This window comes from Mustela lutreola, chromosome 1 (assembly GCF_030435805.1).
Source record: "Mustela lutreola isolate mMusLut2 chromosome 1, mMusLut2.pri, whole genome shotgun sequence".
In the NCBI taxonomy this organism is placed as follows: domain Eukaryota; kingdom Metazoa; phylum Chordata; class Mammalia; order Carnivora; family Mustelidae; genus Mustela; species Mustela lutreola.
In genome coordinates this window covers 33,772,173-33,789,835 of record NC_081290.1, presented here as the reverse complement: position 1 = coordinate 33,789,835, position 17,663 = coordinate 33,772,173, and the positions used below count along the sequence as shown (strand labels likewise).

Genomic DNA, 17,663 nt, shown 5'->3' with positions numbered 1-17,663 from the left:
CAACACAACAACACCAAAACAGTGGCCCAAGTAGCTAAGCATAGGCAGTTAGGCATTTTGGCTCAAGAATCCATGTCCCTAACCATGGGGAAGGTAAAAACTTTGGACAAAGCATCGGCCTTTGACTCCCATTTCTCCCAAGAAAGCACGTGACGCTGCACCTGTGAAGAGTTACATACATGAACTCAACAAATCTATGCAAATCACCTGTGAGGGGTTCATAAAAGTCATTCTTCGGGGCGAAGAGAAGATTTAAAAAAAAAAACCCTTAAAACACCACCTTTTCTCTCAAGGACTTTATTTAGTAAAGACATTACAATAAGAACATGACTGGAATGGAAGCCAAACAATGGATAACTGAAGGAGAAATTAAGGAAATGGGGGGAAAGGTGAGAGGACTGTGCTTTGGAAACAGGAGGTAGTTAATAAATATTTGTTATGCTGAAACTAAGTGGAATTTTGAGTAGGTCTTGAGAGGCACCTGAGTGATAGAATGGGGTGGGGAGCCCCTGCTCATGTAGGTGAGGGAAACAGCAGAGAGACAGCTGGGCTACGGGGAAGGAAAAGGAGGAGCCAGGACTGGAAAGGTGAGTGAGTGACAGTGGGATGGCTGAGAGTCTCCTGTGAAGATCAGGCAGAGGAAGTGACACTTCTTTTCTGAGACCAAGAGGAGTGCTCAGCAGCGTCTGACTGTGCTGGAGTGGAAGGAGCTTCCAGGAACTTCTGAGGCATGCAGAAAGTCTCTTCAATGCTGTTTAACCTGCATACGTTAACCCTCTGGGCCTCATTATCTTCAGTAATAGAATGGGGATAAAAACACCAGCCTCCTAGATTTCATAAGAAACAATAAACTATGATATATAAAATCCCCAGTATAATGGTTGATGCGCAGGGATCGTCTCAATGATGATTGCTGACATGCCGTCATACCATTACTTCGATGTCGAAGATGGTGATTATGACTGGCTTCATGGCTGCCATTATCAGGCTGAATTAGAGTAAAGAGGAAACTCTAGTTAGTCTTCAGTGAAGAAAATAAAAACCATCATAGACGTTTCAATGGAGCGAATTAGTTTAAGGGCAAAGAGGCAAAATGCGATAGTGAAGCAACCCAGAGATTAGCAATGGCAGGAAGCTACCATTACTCCCAGAGCTAAGAGGCAGAGGGAGAAAATAGTGTTGCTTGAGCTCAGAGATGGTGCTGCCCAGAGGGAGCTAGAACCGAGGTGAGGGCCACCAGTGGGAGCTGGGAATGTGGAGAGAGGGGCTGGCGGCCACTAGAGATGCTACCTGAGGCAAAGCTGGGGAGGGAACAGCTCCTTGGTGTTCCCATTCGTCCTGCCCTACCTAGACTTTCCCAAAGTGTCTCACTGTGTGTGTTTATCTGGAAGCCAGTAGTCAGGAGAGCTTGGGAATTGGAAGTCCCCTCTGATATAAAGCAGAGAGAGGGCAGAGGCAGTAGGGAAGGGCTGTGAGAGCCAACAGTTGATTGGCCCAGATAGAATGAAACTTGGGTTCTATCTGTGCTGTCTGGTATGATCGCCACTGACCACATGTGGCTGTTTAAATTAAATGAAAAATTCAGTGTCTCCGTGGCACTAGCTGCATTTCAAGTGTTTAATTTCCATCGTTGCAGAAAGTTCTGTTGGACTGTGCTGGTTCTATCTGCTGGCATGAGGATGGAGTAGGGTCCTGCAAACGGAAAGGCAGATTCTGAATGGAGAAGCCATGAAGAGGTAAAATGAACAGACATGACACAATCATGGTGGAAATAAAGAGAAAACAGAAATTTGTATGGCAAATGCACTGGTATTCTTTTTGAAGCAGTGGGGGAACCCAGGAGGAGAATCTGTGTTGCAAGTAGAAAGACTAAGTTCATTTTGGGCCATGATGGGCTTGAGGCTCTGGCAGACTATAGCAGGATGCCGTCTAGGCAGCTGCATGTTTGGACCTGGTTAGGGATCAGGCTAGAAATAGACATTGGAAAGTTGTTGTCCTGGAAGTGACTCTTGGACTTTTAGGAAGCGAGCCACCCACTAAGGATCTGGGACCCTGTGTAACAGTACAGCTGCAGACGGAGTAGACCATGTATGTGGTCCAAGCCTTGGTACATGGAGAGATGGTGGCTCGGTCTGAAATGGTCAGCCATGCAGCCCAGCTGCGTAGAAGGTCATCAAAAGCAAAACAGAAATGACAGGCTTAGGAGAATAGGGCAGTTAGAGATCTCGATGGAAACAAAAAGTCAATTGAGTAGGCAGGAGGTAGTGTCAGGCATAAAGGGAGATCAGGAAAGCCGATGCCGCTGTTAGCTAACCTGAGTTTGTTCAGGAAACACTGCACAGTGCAGAGTGCAGATGAGGCTTGGGGGTGAGACAGACATGAATGGAGGGTCCAAAAAGAGAGTCAAAGAAATAAGTCCTTGGGCACCTGAGTGGCTCAGACAGTTAAGCATCTGACTTGATTTCGGCTCAGGTCGTGATCTCAAGGTGGTGAGATCAAACCCTGCATTGGGCTCCACGCTGGGTGTAGAGCCTGCTTGAGATTTTCTATCTCCCTCTACACTCTAACCCCCTGCCTGCTGCCTCTTGCTCTCACTCTTCTCTCTCTCAAGAAATAAGTCCCCTTAGATGTTGAAATTGCCATAGATTCATCCATGAAATAAGTATTTGTGAGCATTTCCTGTGTGCCGCACTGTGATAGGCACTGAGCCTAGTGTATCAAAGATACAGCACTGTCACTTCCAGGAATGCAGAGTCTAAACCAGAATTAAAAATGTGGGTGCTGACCCCACCTCCAGAGAGTCTGAGAGATTTGGTGGTTGGAGGACAGAGGAAATGGGTGCGCGGAGACAGTCGAAGTGAGAGAGCGGAGGTGACTCTGGTTCTGAGGGGAGGACCATCACAGACCGAAGCCTAGGCTACAAAGGGAGTTACAAAAGAGGTAGGGGAGAGATGGGGGAAGGTTCTAGACCCACTTGAAGGCAGGAAGGATGCCAAGAGGCAGGTTTTCATTTCTGGAGGAGTCTGGAGACCAAGCCTGTTCTAAAATTTTGTGAACAAGTTTTGTACCTAGACCTTTTGAGCTAGTATTTAATGAAATCAAATATTTTAATCTACAGGGCAGACATAAGGTGACTTGATCCTGGCGTTCCAAAACTCAGATGATTGTTACTTCAGCCTGCCGGCGGAGTCCTAGCTGTCACTGGCAGGCCCCAGTGCTCCCGCAGGGGCAGCTAGTGCCCAGGCCCCGGAGCCCGAGCTTTGTCCGGCCCCCTCCCACCTTTACTCCTTATACCCTGCTCCCCCTTCAGGAAGAGCCACCCGCGTTGGTCCCAAGAGTTTCCGCCTGTCAGCCCTGGTTCATTTGTGTGCTGATATGAGTGTTGGAGAAGTTGTGTTCCTTCACCTTTTCCTTTTCTAGAGAAGCCTTTTATTTCAGTTTGTGTGGTTGATGCTCGGAACCAAAGGGACAGGTATGGTAGCAAGGATGCGCGTGCGCAGATGAACTTCCTGCTGTCCTCGTGCCCCCCTCCCCTACCCCGGGACCTGGGTGTGTAGCGGGCACTGCGCATGGGGCATTTTGCTGGGTTTTGTTTGCTTTTTTCTTTTCAGACAAATCATTTATGAGTGGCTCTTTTGTTCCTCATTTCTTTCTATTTGTTCCATGATCAAGACGCAGTAATCTGTTTATGGTTTTGTGGAAATAGAACAGTGAACGTTTCCACAGCACTTACCATGTGCCAGACCCTCATCCCCAAACCGGTGCTTCCAGAGCACCTGTGAATTCCCAGAATCGGCACAAAACATTTAGGAGGTAGGTGCCGTTTTTTAATCTCTAACTCACAAATGAGGAAACTGAGGCAGAGCCAGTGTAAGTACAACTTGCCCACGGCTGGGCGGTGGCTGAACTGGGTTTCCAACCCTCCAGAATCCACGTGCTGGGCCGTGTCTCTCTCCCTCGAGGCCTAGCAATCAGTGCTAGATGGTTGGTTTGAATTTCTTTCTCTGACTGCTTAAAATGACCAAGGAGATTTTGCCTCACTTGAAGTATAGCTATCTTGGGATTTGCACAATTTTTACAGTCTTTTGCTTAAGAAAAAAAAAAAAAAGAAAGAAAGAAAATTACAGATTTTTTTTTGAGAAGCTGAGGGTCCGTGGTCCCATTTCCCTGTACTGATACCTAATCCCTGTTTCAAATCACAAGTCTCGTCTTAGCTTACTGATACACTCCCGTAGGATGTCTATGACAACCTTAGCGCAAAAATAACAAAAAAGGCCTTAGGGGAGTTGCTTTTAGGGCTGGTGCCTGATTTCTGTTAGGTTTGTGAAAGCTTGGCAATTTCTTAAGGGCTGGGAGGCCCTGGGCATAATCTGGATTTTTTTTTTTTTTTTTTTTTTTGATGACTTAGAATTGTGAAGGCCATCAGCAGAACATTAGCCGCAGTGGCATTTCCCCTTTACATCCTGTCCCTTTACTTTGCATGGAAATGATTCCCTTAGTTTAAAAACATAAAGAAGAAAAGACCTCAGACCTAAGTAAGATCTTAATGAAATGAACATGTGCAGACCATGGCCCTTCATCGGGGCCTAGACCATGATTGATTGTTCCGCAGGACTGTCTAAATCAGTAGCATGTTTTTGGACAGCTTGCAGAAGACCAACCTATTTAGCATTTTGGCCAGCATCGCCAAGGGGGCTGCCGCTGTGGGTCTGTGCAATTCTTTGTATGATAAATAATTATAAAGGGAACTGTCAACTTGAGCCTCTGGCTGTTGGGAAGACTGACTTGAAAGCATGCTTAACTTTGGGTGTATACAGCCCCAACATCTGGTGCAGGGACTTGATGAATTGGGTGGGGGGCAGTATGCTTGGCATCTGTGTATTAGGTCCTAGAATGTTCTTTTCAAGTTGTTTGTTCCGGTCCCAGTGGACTTGTATTCTTTAGGAAATAAAAAGACAACTGCAGAAAGGATTAATTAGAATCCATTTCTCTGGGGACAAAAAAAAAAAAAATCTTTATTGGTAACTTACAGTTTAAGATGAGAGCTCTCATTGGTAATGGAAATTGCTCATGGGTCTGCCTTCCGCTTTGAGTAGATTATAATCCAGGAGATGGCTCAAGAAGAAAAAAAAATAAACTGTACCATCGTAAAGGTAAAAGGATAGCAGAAGAAGAGAGAAAAAGAATCCCATAAGAATCATGAGAGCATTTGGCGTAGAGAAGCAGAAGTAATTCAAACATAAACTAAAAAGAAAAAAAAAAAACGCTTTGAATCACACAGAAAAGCATAAGTAAGTCATCAGTTTGTCCTGGATGCATCTTGAAATTTTGAACTTTTGTACATTACATAAACTAAAAAGAGCACAAGTTTTATACCAGTGACCCAAAACCACAAAGTAATTTACTTTTATTAGCATTGGAGTAAATACCAGTGTTTTCTGGCTTGTGGCTTGGATATGAAACATAAAAGAGGAAAAGTCTGTTTGGCTTTTTTCCCCCCAAAACTAATACAGCTGGCAAAAGGCAACATTTTGCCTTCCTTGTAATTGCCCGGAAATTTAAAATAGACCTTTTACTTTTTCAGAGTTTATATTGAAATTCCATCTTTACATGGAGTCAGTGAGCATACGTTTAATAGCACATGTTGGTCTCTCATGTGTAGTCTGTATTATGTGAAAGGCCAGAGGAATTTTGAGCACCAGCATGGCATAACTCTTAATTCTTTTGGGATGGGGCTGCTTAGAGAGATCCAGGATCTTGAATATTGAATCAAATATTGAACCAACTGAATATTGTCTTCTGTGCTACTACAATCGTTTATCTCCTGGAAGGTCTCAGAGGGACTTACACACACAATGAACCAGCTGAGAAATGTTGTTGTTGTTGTTGTTGTTTTCTATGAAGTTCTTTTGCAACACCTCAAAGTCCCCTTGAAGAACTTGGGCAGGGAGACCAATGTGTCAAGTGTTTAAGATCTAGACACCATTGACTTCTTAGAGGTCATTTTTTCTTTTTATGATAAACCTGTATTTATGTTACCAGTGATAGCCTAGAACAGAGACCACGTTATCTGTTTTTAGGGCTCAGGCAGAACAGGAGAAAACAAGGGAGGCTTCATGGTTATACCTTTGCCAGTCAATCTTGACAAGTGTCTAGCATCCAGGGCATTTTGAAGTGGTAGAAATCAGCCACTATTGGTTAGTTGTGGCATAGTTCCTGGGTAGGAGTCTGCGACAGAAGCATTCCACTGTTGTTCTGTATCTACTCCCCAGTTTCTCTCCTCCCAATCTTTTCTCTTAACAGTGGCATCTTCCTCAAACACTAATCTGACCTGTTAGCCTTTTGTATAACTTGGCTTAAAATCATTCCATGGCTTCCCCTTGTTCCTGGGCTCAGCTGAGATTTCTTCAAGGGTTCCGTGAGATTTTGTACTGGTGTTACTTCCATCCACGTCTCCATCCAGGTGTTGGACTCTGCTTGCCTCGTTCCCTAAGCTCCTGATGGGGATTTTTCTTTCCACCCCTCATGCTTGCCATGTTCCAGCCCTGTGCCTGGCTGTGCACGTGCCATTTCCTCTTTCTAGAAGACCCTTCCCTCTCTCTTTCCTCTTGGACCTCCTACTCATTCTTCTGCTTTCAGCTCAGGAGCCATTTTCTTGAGCAGATCAGGTCTCCTCATCCAAAGCTCCCTTCCAGCCATATGTTTCTCCTTTCTGAAACTGACAGCAGTTGTAACTTTCTGTGTGTGTAACTTAAGGACGGCCCTCTCCCCCTCCACGTGGGCCATCATGGTATTCCCTCCCTCTCTCTCATCGTGCGTACACCAATGTTTGCTGAATCAGTGAATACTCTCCCGGGTTTATCTATCCCGATCACAGTGACCAGACGCACAGCCATCTACTTGCAGACTTTAAAAATCTGCAGGTGTGGTGCCTCTCACCTTTTTGTATTTCCCGGGATACCTGGCCACTCTTCTGTTCACGTTCTGTGTATTCAGAATCGCTAATTTCCAAGCTTTTCTTTTGGATGACTCCCTTCTGCCATTCCTGGCAGGCCAGAGCTGAATTGGGCAGCCTGCTCCAAAATTAGAAGAGGGAATTCTCCAAGGAAATTTCCCTCAGCCTTTCTCCTGCCCATTTCTGTATTTTCATCCCCAGTGGAGTCCCCGGGCTTTGTTACCCTGGTGCCGCCCTTCATTGCTTCCTCTTTGGATCGCTCAAATCTTTGAGCCAGTCTCCTGGGGTGGTTCCCACCTGCCCCCACATTTGTTCCTACCTGGGAAATCAACTCAACAGGTTTCTGAACTGGTGGTGCCTTTGGTAGTGATTCCCAAGTCCCTGCTGCCAGCATGCCAGTGCGTTCCAGAATGTTCTCAGCCAAACAATCCTTCTGAAGTCTCGGCTTCCCTCCACTTTTGGACTCCAGGCCTCGAGTTACAATTACCTCCTACCAATATGCCTTTCTGCTACCTCTTCTGTAGCCTGGGTCATATTTCCTGTTCTTCCGGTGCCTCATTTCCTTTGTGCCCCATCCATTCTCTCTTAAAGAGGAGCACAAAATTACTACCCACTTCTTAGTTTGCTTCATTCCTGTCTACATGTCATGTGGAGAACTGGTTCAGCATGCTGTCCTCCCTTTTCTTTCTTTCCCCACCGTTTTTGTTTTCAAATCGAAGACTAGCATTGTATATGGGCCCTACTTCTCTCTGCATTTGAAATTTTCCTTCCGAAGCCCAAGTAAATAGTTGGTTTGTGTGTGTGTGCGTGTGTGTGTGTGTGTGTATGTGTGTGTGTGTGTGTGTTTAATCTATTTAGAAAATCTGAAGCCTTCTTTCGCTAAAGAGCAGAGGTCAGCCCATTATGGCCCACTGCATGGTTTTTAAAATAAAGCTTTATTGAAACTACATCCATTCATTTGTGTTTGTCTATGGCAGTTTTCACACTACAAAGGTAGAGCTGAGTAGTTGTGACAAAGACAGTATGGGTCCCAAAGGTGAAAAGACTTACCTGTCTGGAAACCTTTGCATACCCCTCCTCTAGCTCAGTAATTTTCTACCCTCTCTGTGCAATAGAATTACCTGGGAAGCTTTTAGAAAAAGTGTCTGTGGGCAGGCTCTGCTCCAGAATAATTAAGTTAGAGTCTCTGGCTAGGACTGTATTTCTAGGTGATTGTCATGTGCGATCAGATTGAGAAGTGCAGCTAATAGGTCCCCTTTCTTCTCTCTCCATTACTCAGTGAGCCCTGCTTTGTGGGCCTCCCAATTTTCTGATCAATATCAAGGCTTCAAAATGATTCCATTGCTTAGTGACAGGTTAGGGAGAGAATGACAGGTAAACCTCATGCTGTTCATCTTGAAAGCCTTCTTTCTGGCTGCAAGTCCCTGCAAATTCCCAAGGAGATAAGAGTTCAGTTCTCTATCCCTGCTAGTGTCCTCCATAGCTTCCTGGTTCGTCAGTATCCCCTTCCTTGTCATTTTGGATGTTTTTGTTCCTTGTCGAGTCCCTGTGTTGCCTTTCAGGTTGTTCAGTATACTTTTTCACACCATGCCTTTTTGAACTATTAAATTTCTTGTTATTACTACTTTCATGGTAAAATAAAAACAACATAAAATTTACCATTTTAACCCTCTTAAGTGGACCGTGTGGGAGCATTGAATGCATTCCTATTGTGCAACCGTCACAGCCATCCATCCAGAACACTTTTCATCTTGCAAGACTAAAACTTTGTACTCATTAAACAGTTAACTCAATTAACTCCTGATTACTGTGTCCCCCCAGCCTCCAGTCACCACCAGCCACTTTCTATCAACTACTCTAGGCACCTCACAGAAGTGGGATCATACAGTATTTGTCTTTCCGTAACTGGCTTATTTCCCATGGCATCATGTCCTCAGTGCTCCTCGATGTTATGACATGTGGCAGGATCTCCTTTGCTTTTAAGGCTGAATAATATTCCATTATATGTGTATACCACGTTTTGTTTATCCATTCATCTGTCAACTGATACGTGGGTTGCTTCTGTCTTTTGGCTATTGTGAATAATGCTGCCATGAACAGGAGTCTGTAAGTAGCTCTCCAAGTCTATTAAATTCCTTTTTAACTTGATATCTCTGATCCTGTCTACAAGGAATTTGGACCTGGCATATGGTCCTTATTATTCTTACACTGTTCAGAATGTTCTGGAAAGATCAGTGGTCATCAAGCATTGTACGTCTTGCAGTTTTACCAGAAAACAATATCAATATCATGTTTACAGGTAACACTGAAACCCAGAGGTCAAGTAATATTTGGCAGTGACCTTCACAGTAGAGTCGGAAGTACCAACATGGGCTGGGCACCATTCTTTCAGTGTTACAAATCATACCCCAGAGATATGGGCTTGCCTGGTGATTTTTGGTATGTGATAATCTTTATTTTTGTTTTGGCTTTTCACGTGGTGAAAGTGAAGGCTCTTTGGGAGTCTGGTAGGTCAATATAGAAAATTTACAGAGCAAAGTTTGCATGTTTGCTTTTATTTGTATAGGTCCACAGTCATTTGGGTACAGTTACAAAGCCCCAACAGCTTTGAGAAGTAGAAGTTTTCATTTTAATTTTAGGTTTTTAATATATTTTTTTTATTCTTCCTCCCTCCTGTGCCCTTCCTGCCCTTCCTTCTTTCCTTCCTTCTTTCCATAATTCATTTAGTGGCACAACTCTGACCTGATCTGAAATGACTTCAGGCTATTAATTATTTTTATTTACTCCATTTAATGTGAATATTCACTTTTTTTTTTTAACCACAAAAATGCTGTGTTTGATTACAGGGTGCTTAGGTAGACCTCTTGGAGATGTTACATAATAGACAGTACATACATTAAGTAACCATTCTGAAACCTAAGAAATTATAAATTACTTTCAAAAGTTTAGAGCAAGGTTTATAGCCCTGTGTTATCAAGTATCTGTTTTTCTCTCATTCGGATGAGATCAAAGTTGGTGACGACATCCTAACTCCCTTTCGGAGTCCTGTTTACTTGTATACACTTTTACCGTCTTTCATTTGGTCATCATAGTATGTGAGTAGGTGCTCAAATTTCCAACTCTGGCCTTTTGTCTGTTGGGAATGTGCATGAAGCTCATTTGTGGAGAGGTTCTTACTTTTAAGAAGCTGCAAGGCTATCCTAGTATCCTAGAAGACCCAGGCAAGGTGTTCATCTTAGTGATTTTCAAACCCTTCTTCCCTAGAGACTCAAATGAGGATTTGTCATCGTGTATCCACTTAAATATACTCAAATGTGACAGCTTTCACCATATTCATAAGGTTGTCGCAGGATCAGTCAATTGGGCTGTAGACCACATACCCCCTAGGAGGTGAAAATTCAGTAAGTCATACATTTTGGTAGTTGGACATCGGTTTGTTTAAACTGCCACAATAATTGAGGGGTGCCTGGGTGGTCTGTTAAGTGTCCAACTCTTGATTTTGGCTCAGGTCATGATCTGAGGGTCATGAGATCGCTTGACCTTATGTCATCGGGCTCCTTGTTCAGCAGGGAGATTGCTTGGGGTTCTCTCTCTCCCTCTCCCCTTGGCCCTCACTCTCTGTCTCTCTCAAAGAAGTAAATAAGTCTTTAAAATTATATATATATATATATATATATATATATAAAAGATCAACCGCCATAACAATGGAAGTAAGGCTAGCCACATTTGAGCGACTGACTCTCTTCCACCTTTGTTGAGCTCACTTCTTTTTGAGGGGAAAATAGGATCCTTTATATTACTCCAGAATATATTAGTGTGGTCACAACTCAAAACTCATACCATGCTGGTTTATTACCTGCCTCCTTCCTTAATTCAGTAATAGATTCCTCAGGTCTTTGAAGTATTGTTTCTCTGAAATGTCCCACTCCTCAATGACTTCCATGCACTTGTCAAAATGAGAGACGAAGGTGACTCTGAATGTGGGCTGAGGGCGATTCTGAATGTGGGCTGAGGGCCATGCTTTCAGTCCTGGGCATTTTTCATGTCCAAGGTATGGCCGGCTACACATAGACCAGAAAAACTTTCTTTGCGTTTTAACACCCCTTTTCAAGGGTTTTGAAAACTTATAAAGATTTTTCTTGCTTTGAGATTCTTCTGACTTTGAGGTTTAGAGTTTCTCAAAGAAATGAGACTCATCTTTAAGCACAAGTCCCAGGATTTTGTGCTGTTGGATAACAGCTGCAAAGCTGCAGAGGTCCTGAGGGAGAGTCAGAGAAGGGCATGGGGGAGGAATGGACCATCAGATGGCAGCTTACCCTCTTCATCACTCAGGTGTCAGTTCATGCTCCATATTTTTCTTTCTTCAACCTCCAATACTATTCTTTTTTCTTACCCTCATCTGATGGCTTCTGAAAAGCAACCTGGAAAGATCAGCTGATCTTCCCACCGTCAAACTTATCATCTACCTTGGTCTGTACCCATTTCTTGTGCCTTCCTTCTGTTGCAATGAATGATCTCACCCTGTACATCTGAAGCCAGACCTTACCCTTGTGATCTGCATCTCTTCACATATTCAGAAACTTACTCTTTGCTCCCTCAGTTGTCATCTCTCTCTTTTCTACTTCGCTGACCTGTTTTCCACGGGGCCATTCCTTTAGCACCTGCCCTTTCTTAAGTAAATGTCCACCTCTTCCTACTTCTGCATATCTGCTCACTCGAAGAGTTGACTGTATTTTCCTTTATCTGTTCCAGAACATGTGCATTTACTCACCATTCCATGGAAGTTACATGTCAAGGTCACATCTGTGTCCTTCATTGCCCAAATCCAACAGATAATGCCCCATTCTCATCTTACACAACCTCTCAGCACCATTGGACCATTAACCACTCCTTCCCTCTTCAAACGTTTTTCCTCTCTTGGCCTCCAGACCATCCTTATCTTATGATTGGACTCCCAACACATTAGCTAGTACTTCTTATTCTCCTTTGCTGGACTCTCCTCTTTTTCCTGACTTTTAATTATTGGCTGGTCCCAGGGCTCAGTCCTTGGACATCTTCTCTTGCACATGCTGTGGATGATTTTATCTCATGGTCTAACTCCTTACCTTTGAACCCCACTATATCTAACTCTTTCCCCAGTGTCTCCACTTGGATATCACACAGTCTTCTCTTCACACAGATAGAAATAAAATACCGTTCTTGATTTTTCTTTCCAAAGGTGCTCCTGTCCAAGCTTCCCTATCCGAATAGCTTGTTCTACTATGCATCCTGTTGTTCAAGGTCCAAATGTGCAGATATTCTCAACTCTTCTCCTTTGCTGATATCTCATGTTTGGTTAGCCCATGAACAAACCTTTTAGCTTCTATCTTCAAAATAAGCTTGGGATCTGACCACTTCTCAACACCCCCTCAGCTACTACCCTAGTCCAGATTCTCATTTTTCGCACCCGGCCTATGCAGTTGTGTCCTCATTGTCTTCCTGTTTCAATCTTGTCCATCTGTTTCTCTGCATCAATTTTCCATACAATGGCCAGAGTAATTTTAAAAAGTGTTAATCAAATCACATCTCTTTTCTGCGCAAAACTCTCTTTTTAGTGGCTTTGAACAGCACTGAGAATAAGTTACAAGGTCCTTATTGTCCATAAGGCTGTCAGCTGCCTCTCTGCCATCATCTTGTTGCCCTGCTACCCTCACTGGCTCCATTTCAGCCACACTTGCTTTTTTCTTCAACAGCAACTCCATGTTCCCACCCACCTGTGGGCCTTGTAGCATTTCTCTGCCTGGAATGCTTTCCCCATGGCAATCAGCATTGTTCATGGCCTCCTTCACTCTCTGATTATGTGTCATTTCTGGTTATGTGTTACTTCTTTGGTGAAACCTTTTTAATATAAAATATCTCAAGTAGCCATCCATTCCTTGCCACTTTTTATATCCCTTTGCTCTATCCTTCGTCATAGCTCTTATCACCACTTTATATCATCTGTTCCATTGTTAATTATCTATCTTGTTTACCAGACCCCACTGCCATGAATTCAGATACCACATCTCCAGAGTCTAGAGTAATATCAGGCCAGAATATGTGCTCTGTGAATAATTGTTGGATGACTTAATCTACTCAGGAATACAGGGACAAGACATACAAGTATTAATGACAGCTCTGGGTAAATTACACGAACAATTTTCTTGTGCTCTCATATGCTTGATCTCATTTAATCCTTATTTAAGGTCAGTGCTATCATTTTTCCTACTTTAGAGGTGAGGAAAGAGGTATAGTACAGATGTACTTTCCCCACATAGGATTTAAGCCCAGATCTTTCGATTATAAACACTGTCTGTTTCATGTATGAGAGACAGTTAGCACTTTGGGGGTTGGAGAGAAATTTGGTTTGCCAAGAGGTACAGGCTCTTGTGGGTGCTTTGAGTATTATATCTGGAGATTTGAAGATAGTATTTTAAAGAGAGAAGGCATTCTGGTTGTTGTAAATGGCATGAGCAAATGCAAAGAGGCATGGATGTGTGTGGTGAATTTATGCAAGGAGTAGACTCATAGAGCAGATTCTTTGATCAGTGGTCTAAGGAGTTAGGGCTTGAGCTCCAGGCGGTAGGAAACATTCGGAAATATTTAAATCAAGACAGCCATAAGCGAACAGGTATTCCAAAGATCCCCCAGCTTGGTCAGCCATGCAAAGAGGAGGGAGAGGAGGGAATCAGAAGGGGGGTGGCAAGCAGGAGCAAGAGCCTAGTTGAAAGGACTTGCTCTGAAAGAAAGAGGCAATTCTCAAAGGTTAAAAAAAAAAAAATGCTAATGTTAGAGAACATTCTGGAAGCTCCCAAGGTTTTGGAGAATGATCTTTTTTTGTGTCTGAGAATGCCATACTTATTGAAGCAAGTCATTCTTTTAAGAATATAGGTAGAAGACTCATCAAGTCTGGGGTTAGGGTTTTGAGTTGTTAGTTGAAATCTTGAAAAGAGTCATCATGTGAAACATAGTAAATTATAGAAGAGCAACAGATCTTAATTCAGACTGAGAAACATGTTTTGAGCTCCTATCATGTGTTAGATCTAATTAGAGGCAGAGGGAGAAGCAGACTCCCCCCTGAGTGGGGAGCCTGATGTGGGACTCAATACTAGGACCTTGCGATCATGATCTGAGCCAAAGCAGACACTTAGCCTACTGAGCCATCTAGGCACCCCATATATCTAACTTCTTAATAAGAAAATATTTTTGTGTTTTTTTGTTTTGCTTTTTAGACTATGCTTATCACATTGTGGTGAGGTTAAACTACTATGCATTGTGACCTTGGGCAAGGTGAAGCTTTATTTTAAAAGCTGACTCACTTTGAACTGGTTTTTAATAAATGTTCTAGGATGCTGGAAAGATCTGGGTGGAACAGTGCTTAATATTTCAAAGTGAGCACTTGAAAATCTATTTCTGCTTCTTAGTAATAGGATCTCTGAAGTTCCAGAATTATTTTCGAACGGGTTCACTGGTTCTTGGAGGCCCTGCGCTCCCAAGTCTGTGGAACTGGAGAGGATTTTGACGTGAATGCTTTTGCACCTGGCATTTGATGGAAACTGTTTGGGGAATTACTTAGTCATATATCTAAAAAATATCTAGTGTTTATCCTCTTAGAGATGGGATTTAATGGCCAAATGGCTTGATTTGACCTTATGCATGGCTCAGAGCTACTTAATTATTAAAATTCCTGACTGCTGAGTTCCTCAATTAAATTACAAATTTATTTATTATTATTATTTTTTAAAGATTTTATTTATTTATTTGACAGAGAGAAATCACAAGTAGATGGAGAGGCAGGCAGAGAGAGAGAGAGGGAAGCAGGCTCCCTGCTGAGCAGAGAGCCCGATGCAGGCCTCGATCCCAGGACCCTGAGATCATGACCTGAGCCGAAGGCAGCGGCTTAACCCACTGAGCCACCCAGTAAATTACAAATTTAAATAAAACATGTGTGTTCTGTATCTCTGTTTTGAAGCAGTCTGTGGTCTATTTTTATGACGTATTGATTCCAGCCCTGCTTGTGTTCTTGGAGCTTCCTTTCACTCGACACACATCCCTCCTTTCTCCCTGGCCCATCTGAGCTCATTCCCTCTTTAGAGAAGACCCCTTTAATAGCTCCTTCTCACTTGCCTTGTTTCACTTCTCTGGACATTTATACACAAATGCACTTGTAGTTTTTCTTTGCTTAACATCACCCTGAACTGGATGCTGTGTACATTTTTTTTTTTTAAAGATTTTATTTATTTATTTGACAGAGAGAGATCACAGTAGACAGAGAGGCAAGCAGAGAGAGAGAGAGGGAAGCAGGCTCCCCGCTGAGCAGAGAGCCCGATGCGGGACTCGATCCCAGGACCCTGAGATCATGACCTGAGCCGAAGGCAGCGGCTTAACCCACTGAGCCACCCAGGCACCCTGCTGTGTACATTTTTAAAAAAAATTCCTTTATGGTTTAAAATATTCTGCACAATGAAAGCAAGTCTGTGGGCACAACATGCTCCATTAGTCCACCATTTTTTTTTTCCCCCAAGAGAAGCACTCGAAATCCTTTGTCATTTAAATATCAGCACTTCTGGGTTTTATATTTGGAGGCTTATTTACATTTTTTAAAACATGTAAATTTTTAAAATGTGACTAGGGGGTGCAGTATGATAGAGGCCAAATAGCCTGTGTGAGGGCCTGTTTAGTTCCCCAGGCCAGGAGTTAGCCAGCTCTGTAGAAAGCCAGAGTTGCCGATGCTTCCACCCACCAGAGACTTTTCTCAGAAAGAGGTCTTGCTCAGACAGATCGGGAAAGGCTAGGTTATCGCCCACTGGAGGATGTCTGCGCACATTAGCCTGTTACTAGCTCCGAGAAGCTCAAAGTTGAAGAAAACCCCCCATACATCTTTGAAAAACAGCATTCCCCAAACTTAGTTGACCATGGAGCCTTTTTTCCACATCACATGTCTTACCATCCCGTAGAGCGAGGCTTCTGTGGGATCCCTGGAAATGCTTCTCTAAGTATTTCCTCTCAGGTAGCCCAGAGAGTAAATGTGAAGGCCAATCCCCGTGAGCTAATAACTTAATACCCCTAAGGACATGATGTGAAGAACCAGTATTCTCTTGGCATTTTGACTCCATGCAGTGCGGTAAAATGCCAACTCAATACATTCTGGTGAATAGATTTCTGAAGGACCCGCCAGTCCCAAGAGTGGGAGAGGAAATGTGTACGCTATTTGCGGTCTGTTCTTTGAGATGTTGGGGCCGTCCTTTGTCTTTCATCAGGTTTGTCATTGTGTGCAATGGCATATCCCGGTTCCATCACCGCCGGCATGTTGCATAATGGATGAGGGTACAGAGACGGAGGCAGCAGGTGTTCTAGCAATTTAAAAAAAGAAGAAGGGCCGTCCCGGGCGACGGACCTTCCAGCTTGGAACCATGGCCCAGTTTGTCTGTAACCTGGCGGAGAAGGCCCCGGCGCTGGTGAACGCTGCTGTGACTTACTCAAAGCCTCGATTGGCTATATTTTGGCACTATGCCAAAGTTGAGCTGGTTCCTCCAACCCCTGCTGAGATCCCTACAGCTATTCAGAGCTTGAAAAAAATAGTCAAGAGTGCTCAAACTGGTAGCTTCAAACAGCTCACAGTTAAGGAAGCTCTGCTGAATGGTTTGGTGGCCACCGAGGTGTGGATGTGGTTTTATGTCGGCGAGATCATAGGCAAGCGTGGCATCATTGGCTATAATGTTTGAAGACCAATCTTTAACATCTGTTTATATGTGGCTTATTATTTGAGGGTTCTTGGACCATGTGTGATCAGACTGGTACTTGAATAAAAGAAGATAATGTGTCAAAAAAAAAAAAAAAAGGAAGAAGAAGAAGAAAGAACAGAGCTGTTGATTGTTGCCAACAGCATTAGTCCTCCCTCCTTCCTTCTACAAACAGCAGCTCTCTGTGTCAATCACCAGGGAAATAGCAACTGGTCTGCTTTCCTCATTCTTCTTGGTACCTCTTAGCGTGGTTGAGGCTCTTGTGTGAAGAGTTTGTGTCTTTATGTCAGAGGCGAGGTGCATTTTCCCCTTGTCCTCTGAAAGGGTTATTTCAACCTGGTAAATGCCCACATACTTATTTGGTTAAAAATTTTATTGCTCTGGGTACCTGGGTGACTCAGTCGGTTGGACGTCTGCCTTTGGCTGGGGCCATGAGTTGGGGGGTTCTGGGATTGAGTCTCGGATCAGGCTCTCTGCTCAGTAGGAGGCCTGCTTCTCCCTCTCCCTCTGCTGCTCCCCCTGCTTATGCATGTATGCCCTCTCTCTCTCTCTCAAATAAATAAATAAAATCTTAAAAAATTCTTTCTTACTGCTGTGTGCTAGAATGGGCTTGGGAACAATGACTAGCTTAGCTATCATTCTTGGCTCTCCTATAAAAGGAGAGGTAGAAATATGTCTTCAAATTTAGGTCGAGAGAGGGTACAAACTTCCCAGGACCTGAGCTCTGTTCCACAACTCAGAAACATTTACTTCAGGAGAACAAAAGTAAAATCCTTATATTTGATTTTAAATGCTTGCAAAAGGCCTGTTCTTTGGATTATTTTTACTGCTCCAAGTTTCAAGAATTTAGTGGCAGCTTTTTTCTTTGCTTACCTATAGTCAGAAAATTGGAAACAGGTATCTGATCGGATAATAGATTTATATCATCATATAGTTGTGTGTTCTAT

The 17,663-nt window shown here is 43.3% G+C and overlaps 2 protein-coding genes across 15 annotated transcripts in view; both read left to right on the top strand.

Annotated features, from left to right (window-relative positions):
* The window catches only part of LIMCH1 (LIM and calponin homology domains 1), a 327,317-nt gene that overhangs the window by 100,561 nt on the left and 209,093 nt on the right, over nt 1–17,663 (top strand). The window lies entirely within an intron of this gene.
* Nucleotides 16,339–16,826, top strand: LOC131824606 (ATP synthase subunit g, mitochondrial-like). The gene has a single exon (XM_059162806.1). The coding sequence runs from the start codon at nt 16,387–16,389 to the stop codon at nt 16,696–16,698; it is 312 nt and encodes a 103-aa protein (XP_059018789.1). The 5' UTR covers nt 16,339–16,386; the 3' UTR covers nt 16,699–16,826.

Bases quoted from the DNA above. Each gene is read 5' to 3' on its own strand.
- LOC131824606 (XM_059162806.1), top strand. From the start codon at position 16,387: ATGGCCCAGTTTGTCTGTAACCTGGCGGAGAAGGCCCCGGCGCTGGTG.